The sequence below is a fragment of the Musca vetustissima genome, unplaced genomic scaffold (assembly GCF_032173495.1).
Source record: "Musca vetustissima isolate MV318-11 ecotype Yass unplaced genomic scaffold, APGP_CSIRO_Mvet_v1 utg21476, whole genome shotgun sequence".
In the NCBI taxonomy this organism is placed as follows: Eukaryota; Metazoa; Arthropoda; class Insecta; order Diptera; family Muscidae; genus Musca; species Musca vetustissima.
The window spans coordinates 104,149-114,405 of record NW_026879703.1 but is presented as its reverse complement, the minus strand read 5'-3'; the positions used below and the strand labels follow the sequence as shown (position 1 = coordinate 114,405).

General features: G+C 34.8%; 1 protein-coding gene across 1 annotated transcript; it reads right to left on the bottom strand.

The window, feature by feature from the left end:
- Positions 1–4,250: 4,250 nt before the first annotated feature.
- On the bottom strand, positions 4,251–4,684 carry LOC133324780 (uncharacterized). Its single transcript, XM_061533620.1, has 3 exons — positions 4,600–4,684; positions 4,423–4,546; positions 4,251–4,359 (listed from the first exon to the last, which is right to left on the bottom strand). Exons 1-3 carry the CDS (start codon positions 4,682–4,684, stop codon positions 4,251–4,253), a joined length of 318 nt encoding a protein of 105 aa, XP_061389604.1.
- Between the last annotated feature and the right edge of the window lie 5,573 nt (positions 4,685–10,257).

Here is a 10,257-nt window from a genome sequence, read left to right as displayed (position 1 = left end):
TGATTCTATGCATATTCTCAAAAGGAACCATGGGTCTATCTCGATTATTTTTGCCTGTTACAAACATATGCACAAAGACATAATACTCTGTACCACAGTGTGGTGAAGGGTATAAAAAGGAAATGACATAGACCTATAATTACTTTTGCCAGTCAATATGTAAAATTGAGAAAGAATAAAGTGCTCAATTTGATCCTTGAGTTTACAATTCCTCGCCGTCTGATCCATTGGAAAGGGGTTAGTCTGTTTGTTTGTAAATCTCTTTTGAGTTTGCTATCTATGAAGAAGAAGATGAAGATCTGATGATTGTGGTGGCCATTATAAATCCCTGATTTTTGACTCCTGCAACCTGTCTTTGATATGTTTTGGTGTATGGTTGAGGTTATATTTTCTTCACCGAATGCAATCATGCCATTTTCAATACATTTTTATAGACAATCCAATTCATTACTTCATAAAGCTCGTAAATAGATCAAACACCATAAAAAGAAAAACATTCCAATATCATTATTGCCACACCTCCATGCTACAAAGTATCCTTGTCTGAGGTCTGAGGCCTTCTCAATGGAAACTTGTTCGTGTCTGAGCCTTAAATATTTTCATTCGAAAACATTATATTTTTCCCCTGAGTCAGATTCTAATTTCCGTTTTTTTCAGGAAATGAGATTTTTTTTTTTAAGTGAGATTTCACAATTTCGTCTACGCTATGTTATTGCGATTACATCCAACGACAATATTCTCATCAATTCTGTTGAACTCCTAAATGGGTGTTTTTTACTTCTCTGACAATTTGTAGTTTGGTGATATTTTGCAGCCTTCCTCCGTGATTAATATTGACTACTGATCTAGTAGCATAAAACCGATTAATAATTCGAGAAATCACTGAATTATTCATGGAATATTTATCCAAAATTATTTTGTATGATAATTTTTTTTTCATAATCATTGATCATTTGCTGTTTTATAGGTGTGCTATAGGCATTTGTATATTTTTTTGGTAGTAAGTCAAAAAGTGAAAACAGACACATTTTATTTTAATGAAATTCTTTTGATGTTTGTTTTGGCTGAAGATCTTTAAAAACAACGGGTTTTATTTTGATTTTATTTACGATATTTTGACTATCATCGACAATCATCTTCACGGAATTTTATGATTGAATTAGAATCTGCCTTAAGTCTAGATCTAACATGACATCAAATTCTAACTTCACATTAACTTAAAGCAGACGTTTTTATTCTAATTCAACCATAAAAAATATAATAAAATCAATGTTATAAACCTTTCGTTTTTAAACAAATTTCAACCAAAAAAACACAAAGGTATTAAAAATTTCCAGTTCAACAATAAACGACAACCGACTTTTAAAATCTATCTAAAAGAATCAAAATAGAACCTTTAGAGCCTTCCTGCTTGCTTAAATTTTGTCCAAGCACAAATTGATTCAATTTCGTTTTTAATACATTATTATTTAATTCAAACTGAATTTTGATTTTATGCTTTTTTGTCAGAACCGAATAAATTACCCGATTCAAACTGAAAAACTACCACGATATGTTTATTTTTGAAAAAAAGTTATACGGCATCCGTCTTTGAACTCGATATTGGTTTGGAAGGAATATTATGATATCAAAAAATTGGTTTACTTGTTATACCATAAGGGGGAGAGTGTATATTAATTTTGTTATTCCGTTTGCAACACCTCGATGATTCGTCGGAAACCCAATAAAGTATATATTCTTGATCTGTCTGCTAAAATTTGATTTGAAAAATCTGCGCAGAAAATGATCATTGTAGGTCCATGTTTTGATATAACCCCCATATAAAAGACCAGCCCAATTTTTATATCATTCATCACACTGTGGTACAGGGTATTATGTCTTTGTGCATATGTTTGTAACAGGCAAAAGAAATCGAGATAGACCCATGGTCCCTTTTGAGAATATGCATAGAATCACTTTCTGAGTCGATTTACGCATGTCCGTCTGTCCGTCCGTCCGTCCATGTATTTTTGTGAACAAGGTACAGGTCGCATTTATGATTTGATTTGGATGAAATTTGGCACAGCTCACTTATTTTGCCCAAGGACGAACCCAACAAATTCGACATAGCGTACTGTAGAGTCTAGAAGGATGTGTAAAATATCTTGAAAATTGGATCAGATTTAGATATAACTCCCATATATTGTTTCGCCCGATTTTAGGTAAATGGTGCACCAAAGTCCTTAAAAATCATTTGATTGACTAGAATGACGTGTACTAAGTTTCGTGAAAATCGGTTCAGATTTAGGTATAGCTTCCATATATAGTTTCGCCCGATTTTAGGTAAATGGTATGGCAAAGTTCCTATATATCTCCCGATTTGCACGAAATTTGGCATAGCGTACTGAATTGAGTCTAAAATGATGTGTGTAAAATTTATTGAAAATCGGTTCAGATTTAGATATAGCTCCCATACATATGTTTGCCCGATTTTAAGTAGGACTCGAAATATGGTCATTGGGAATAAACCCTGCTGAAATTAGTATAACCTAACCTGTGACAAGTTTCGTTGAAATCGGTTCATATTTGGGTATAGCTTCCATACCTATTTTTATACGATTTTAAGTAAATTGTGCACCAAACTCCTCATGTTTGTAATATTGACATGGAATTTTGTACAACGTACAAAAATTAGCATTTTGATACTTGCTTTAAATCGATTTACATAATTTTGTCCCATTGTAACAAACGAACGACATGCTTATGGATTGATCTAAGTCGGTTCACATTTAGATAAAGGTCACATATTTTAGTTCATCCAATTTCATGCTGATGGCCCTTCTGTTAGGAAGTATTCGTTTAATACACCCGTAGTGGTGAAGGGTATCATAAAGTCGGACGACTTTACTACTTTCCTTACTGGTTAATATTTTAAAGGTTTAAATACCGAAGAGGTCCTTCCCTTTTTCCAAATTAATTCCAGGTTCTTGAAAATGAAAATATGCTTGTAAATATATTTAGAGGCACCGCTTTAACGATGCTTTGTTAAAATGCCTATCCTAAAGTTCCGGATTTGGTCCAAAGAAAGGATATAAATTCTTTGGACCAAATTCGTGTCGATTTACAAAAGTCTGTCTGACTGTCTAGCTGGTGCGCAAGATAAATCTCGAAGGGAGTAACCGATTTCATCCAAACTTTGCACATCGTAATATTTCTTTCAAACTTAGTTCAAATTCTTCCCATTTTAACCAAACTCTGTACAACATATTATTTCTACCAAGCCTAAACATTGTCAATATAAGTCCATATTTTTACATTGTCCCAAACCTGAGTACATTGTTTCCAAACCTGAGTATCTGTAGCCTGAATATCTATAATATAGCGCTCATATAAAATTCCGATTGATTTGACTTATTTTGAATGTTTACCTCAAGTAGGACCCGTCCGAACATAAGGATGTCAAAATTTCGTTGACTATAATTTTTATCGAAATCAATGCTTAAAATAAATATATTTCCTTTCAAATAACCCCTTTTTATATAAAAAGAAACATTCAATGATTTTCCACAAAAAATATATATGTATGCCAAACTTTCAACGTATATAACAGTTTTGAGTTACGGTTATACAATGAATCACTTTATTGCAATCACCACTCCATACATTCACTCGACCTGATATTTTTGTTTAATTTTAAATTCTGTATTAGAATTTTAGATATAGATTTAGGTTTACGCTTTTTCTTTTTTTTCAATTTCACAGTGTTGGTCGATTTTCAGAGCAGTTATTGAAGTGGCTTAAATTTCAATTTGGTTTTTTATTTGTTGGAGTATCATAAAGAGAATTGGTGCTTAAATTGAATGTATGACATGGTGTTATATTTTGTTTTATTCACACACACTCAAACTCACATATAGGTGGATTATTATTTTTTTTTTCAGATATAACAAAATTTAATAGTTTTAATACGAAATTGAGTTTGCATAGTATTTTTTTGGTAGAAAATAAATTATATTTTGTATATGAACAATAATGGCGGTATTGAGTTTTGCATTACAAATAATAAGCATAACTCAGATAGAAAAACATAGGCTGAGAAATTTAAATTTCTAAAAAACAGAATTAAACGGCAATTCAGAATTCAACTATGACTCCTATATACTCTAATAATATTATAATTTGATATTTAACAGCTACCCCTTTAGGTCCACGTGTTTGGGTCTTAGTACCCTCTCTCTCTCCCTTTAAAGTTTAGTATAGCGTTTCTGTTTTCACTTTTCCGGACAAACAATTTCTCTTTTACAACAATCCGGATAATTAGATTCTGGTTTAATCACATTACCCAACCAACATCCAGCAGGAGCTTTTTGGACACCACAACTGAAAAATTGAACAAACATAAATTTACAATTTATCAAATAAAATTTCAATCATATCACAAACCTCAACAGCTTCCCATAACCCTCCTCATTCAGACAATAGAGTCGTTCACATTTGCCGCTTGTTGAATGCCCCACATCATCTGGCCATATTATCATATCATCATAGACACAGGCACCAGGGAAGTCTAAATACAAAATTTTGTTATAGTTGTTAATGAAAAATTGTCGCCGACATTACCTGGATCTGTAAAATAGCCAGCAATTTCAGCTGCAAAAGTTGTGGCGGTTAGTTGTAATATAAAAATTAAAATAAAATATTTCATGTTGCTGCTGGGTAAGTAGACAATGCAAAACTATTTATGATGAACTACTAGTTTTTTCTTCAAACTATAATTTGTCTTATCAGCGAAAATGTAGATTAAGTCAGATGAAGCCAGATTTGTTGGTAGAATTCATATGTAGGTTGGTTTAACTTGTCATAGTGCGGCAATATACCCTAAATAAAAAAATATAAATGAAAAAAAAATATATATGATGTAGATTTGCGGATCTATACTACGAGCTTGGAGAATATTTAGCGATATTTTCAACTTCTTGGTAGATTCGAGGTCAACATCTCATATTTTTACACTGGCATATTTTCTGAATCAATATTTATTTATTCTTTTATGGGTGACGTAGGGGATGATAGATACCAAGCAACGGCTCATATTGGCTTTAACATCGCGAAGCCCAGGCTTATATTGGTTCCTTTTTCATCTCAATTGTGCACACTGAGCATCCCGCATTGTCACCTGGCTTAGCTACTTTCATCACCCGTTGAAAAAGTGAGCGAGTGCCGCGAGTTCACCCATAAGAACTATAAACAAATGGGTTGAGGCGGCGGGTTAATTGCTCACACTCGGAAAAACCTTCGTACTATGAAAAATAACGAAAAAGAAACCCAAACCCTCCTATACAGTTTTTTTTACGTTCGATCGATCCGAGGAGCGAATATTGATGCGAATCATTAACTAGCAGCAGCCAATGTTCGCACTCGTTTTAATGTAGCAGCAAAGTTGTGATCTAACATAACACGGAAACTTGACGTTAAAAATATGCAAACACAATTTACCCACCTGCTTGACCACAGCACTCCTTATCCCGATAATAATATAGAAGCACAATGCCAAACAATAGCGCACTTCATACAAACGGCAGGAAAATCAACACTTGGGTACCAAAGACCACCATCAAGAAATCCATGGTACGAACAGTAGCAACACGCAATGCGAGAAAGAATTATGAAGAAGGAAACCTGGTAACAGATATAGACAACATGTTGAGGATCTGGAAGGAGCATTTAGCAAAGTTTCTGGTATTAAATAGTAACGGTAAACAAGATACCCCAGAACCAATAAGATATGACGGTATAGACCTAACCAAAATGAGGTCATAATAGCAATTAATCGTCTGAAGATTAATTGCTAGTACAACTTGTCTAGAGGAATGCATTCCCAATGATTGCAACCATAGCACACAGGATGCTGACGTGCACAAAAACGGACGATATGTGACAACTATAGAGGAATTTGTCTGCTTCCCATCGCATATGATGTGCTACCCAGCGTGCTGTGTGAACGGCTAAAGTCAATAGTCAATGATATTATTGGACCATACCAATGCACCTTCAGACCTGGCAAATCCACCAAATTTCCACACTGCCCTAAATCCTGGAAATCCACGTAAAGCACATGGACACATGCCACCTATTCGTCGCATATAAAACCGCATTCGACATCTCAAACCGCTCAGAGTTGATTTAAGCCATATTTGCATTTGGCATTCCTGCAAATTTATTACGGTTATGTAGGATAATTTAAACTACCACAAGGTAAGATGTTAAAGCCGGAAAACACCTTTCGAAGCTCCTCAATACCGACAAGGTGACAGTTTGTCTTGAGACCTTTTTAGCATCTTGCTGGAAAAGGTCATACGAGATGCAACAGAAACTACACTCTGTACACCAAACAACACATGTTACTCGCCTACGCCGATGACATCGATATAATGGGTTGAACATTGTGAGCGGTCACATCCACCTGTGAACAAATTGAAAAGGAGTCTGCCAAAGTGGGACTGGCAGTGAATGGCGTGAATACCAAGCTGATTGTATCCACGCGCAAGACGTCCAGTAGACTCGGACCAACTGTGGAACTTTAAAAATACAGCCTCGAGGTGATGAAGGATTTTATATACCGCCTCGGTACCGCCATAAATAAAACTTATGAAATCAGTTTTGAAATTCGGAGAAGAATAGTGTTGGCCAACAAATGTTACTATGGTCTGAGTAAGCAATTCAAAAACATGGCCAACTGTCACCAAACTCACACTCACACTCTATTGGACACTACTAATACCACCCGTGCTGTTGTATGGATCAGAAGCCGTCGAATGAACCATGAGTTGTACCATCTATTCTCGGACATTGACATAGTCAGACGCATCGAGCTGCAGCGACTATGGATGGGGATGACCCAGGTCAAATGGCATATGAAAGGGAGCCAATTGATGGTTTACGCAGAAGGGGAAAACCACGAATTCGATGGAAAATCATTAGGAAGACAACATTTCGGAACATGGTCTTTCAAATTGGAAGAGCTATGCCCAAGACCAACGCGCCTGGAAATCTTTTTCTCGGCTCGGCTTATGGAACAAATGTTCTCTTAGCTAACGATCTTTCATAGTACATATTTACAAATTCCATTTTATCCAATTATGTTAATTTATTTAATGTTATATTCCTGTATTAATATTAATATTTATTTTTTGAACCATAAAATTTAATGTGTTTTTGTTTTGAAGATCAGCTTTCCGCTAACGAAGTCGTGGACATGTGCTAATTAATAAATTATATCGGAGATAGATATAAAAAAGAACTAGTTTTTGTGGTTCTCGTACAGTGGCATCTTAATTCAATGAACAAAATCAATAACCTGAGGTTGCCTTGCTCCCACAAAGAGGTGTGAAACTATTCTAATAAAATAAATACCTATTTAAGGGGTTTCACTGTATTGGAGTGTGTTGGAGTATATCGACCAAACTTAGTTACATTTGAATATGTTGCTTGCAATCGAAACCCTACTTAGGTATATACGCTAGGGCTTTTTCCAGTTTTGATGATGAATCGATCATGACCCTTATATAAATCGATCGTCTAGTTTTTTGTTTTACTAGTTTCGAATTGTTTGTCGACAGCTAGAGATGAAGTTTCTAACATTTACGGTGCTATTTGGCCTATTTGTTGTTGGCGCAATTGGCGAGGATGTGGAAACATCTTATCGTAGTGAAGGTGATACAATGGAAACTAAAAGTGAAGTAAAATTATTAATTAGAAATTTGTTGCAATATTTTAGAACATCCCGGCAAGTGTGTCTACAAAGACCTGATACTTTCGCCTGGTGAAGATGGTCTACCAAAGGGTGAATGTCAACGTTTCACATGTGAAGAGAATTTAACTGGCAAAATTGAAACGTAAGTAAAATTAAAAAAAAGTATTTTTTTGTTCTTTCCATTTGTTTTGTTTTTAGTTGCAAGGATAGAGAACTATACGCTCTTATTGAAGCACCATGTAAATGGGGTGATATTATAGATCACAATTTACCATATCCACGATGTTGCGAGCGTAAACCGGTGTGCTAGGATTATTGAATCAGTTCAAATGAATTTAGCGTACTTACAAAATTTCTCAATCGAAAAAACATTAATAAATGCGAACTGTACTTTGAATAGAATAATAAATTGACAGACACCAATATATCGACTCTTACTTGATAACCTGGCTTGCGACAGAATATTAGTTCAATAAGCCGAGCGTAAAAAAGATTTCTAAGTAAATTTTGTACTTAGACCATAGTATCATCTTTCGGCCAACACTATTCTCCTCCGAATTTCAAAACTGATGTCATTAGTTTTATTTAACACGGTACCAAGGTATCATTGGAAATGCATTCATCTTACTAAATTGTACTAATCAGTTGGTACCTCCTCCTGATCAGCAGGTGACCACCCGCCTTGAATAGTTCGGCTGGTAATTCATCGGCATCTGCTGCTTTATTATTTGAAATACATTCCTACAACTTATTGGATATTTCGGCATATAAACTTTTTAGGGTAGCGCCCATATAACGATACCGCCTAAATTTCGATATTTGAAATCATCATTGGGTAGATCAAAAATGATAAATATTTGGTTCTTGTGGTGAGCAGTCAAGAAAAATAAACCTGAAATATAAAACAAATACACAAAACTGGACAATACTGGATTGGAACAAGAACAAAACATTACTGGCGCCACTTTGAAATTCTCATCGTTAAATGATTCTGGTTCTGTGTGAATAATTTACTTGGTTGATACAAAGTAATATGCTAAATATCGGTTTGCAACTAATTAATATTTATACAAAATTTAGAACAAAATATTACTGGCGCCACTTTAAAATGCACATCGTTGAATGATTCTGGTTCTTAATTAATATGCTAAATATCGGGTTGAAAGTAATTAATATTTATACAAAGAAATTTCAAACTACTTTCGTCACAAGAGATCGTCCTTTTGACGAATTAATTATTTATTACTATTAAGTGTGTTTAAGGCGATCTACCGACATACATAATTATTAGGGGATTGGGTCGATTCATGTGATGTCATAATCTGTATATATGTAGAAGATGTGCGTCATAAGTAGGGTTTGGGAATTCCCGATTTTTTTTTCATTCCCGGGAAATCGGGAATTCATAATTTTCATTCCCGGGTTCCCGTGAATTCCCGGGTCTTTTCACAACATTTGTAAGTAAATATATGAAATATTCCCCAAACTATCAGGGTCTCTTAAAAACTTTTGTTTAGATATAAATTTTAAGTCACGTCGCTCACTTATTTCTTTTTGTAATATCTGTGGAATTGAATGATCGATGTAAGTTTGTTGATCTTACAAAGTTTCCCAGACAGCATCAACAATATTTTAAATGTATGGCATGATTCCAGCAAAATAATTCTTCAAGAGGACATTCAGAATACATTTTCTCATGACGTTAGCCCTATCTGAAACAGTTGCTACAACGTGGGTTTCAAAATATGATTCCAGCAGTTTTTCTTCAATCATATTCCGAATTTCGAACCTGTCTATTATATAAATCGGATTTAAAATAAGCATCTTCCACTTATACACACATTAAAATCTCCTCTTATAGTTGTTGTATTATCGAAAAGAAATAAAACGACGGATGGATAAACGGATCCATTCTGTTTATGCCTTTAGCATTGACATTTTTAATTCCGTATTAATATTTATTTAGAAATACAGTTTCCCGTTTTCCCGGGAAATAGTATCGGGAAATCCCGGGAATATCGATGTTAAAAAAAAATCGGGAATACCCGAGACGGGAATTCCCGACCCCAAACCCTTTTCATAAGTGACTGACTGATCATCAACGCCCAGACGAAACGGCTAAAGTTAGAAAGTTGAGATTTGATATGTAGGTCCGGTTTGGGGAGTAGTCTTTTTATCGATGGGTTTTTTGGAAATTCTTACTAAAATAGTATTATTAGTATTAAAATGGTACTAAATATTAAATTATAATGAAAACGGTATAGATTGGCCAAAGGGAATGAGACAGACCCATTTCATAAACAGATGGTGACTTGAGATAAGAAATCGATCACATACGATAACCCTGTGTGAAAACGACTAACGGCGAGGAAGGTTCTGCTATGCATTTGGTGGGACTGGAAGAGGATTATTTATTATGAGTTACTTCCATATGGCCAAACGCTGAATTCTGATCTCTAATTTGTCAACGACTTGACAGCCAGAATTGGCCAACAGGAGAGGTGTCATGTTCCACCAGAACAACA

Excerpts from the sequence above, each read along its gene's own strand:
- LOC133324780 (XM_061533620.1), bottom strand. The coding sequence starts at position 4,684 with ATGAAATATTTTATTTTAATTTTTATATTACAACTAACCGCCACAACT. Across the intron at positions 4,547-4,599 it reads TGGCTATTTTACAGATCCAG|ACTTCCCTGGTGCCTGTGTC; the intron begins GTAATGTCGGCG and ends TTTTGTATTTAG. Across the intron at positions 4,360-4,422 it reads GGTTATGGGAAGCTGTTGAG|TTGTGGTGTCCAAAAAGCTC; the intron begins GTTTGTGATATG and ends TCAATTTTTCAG.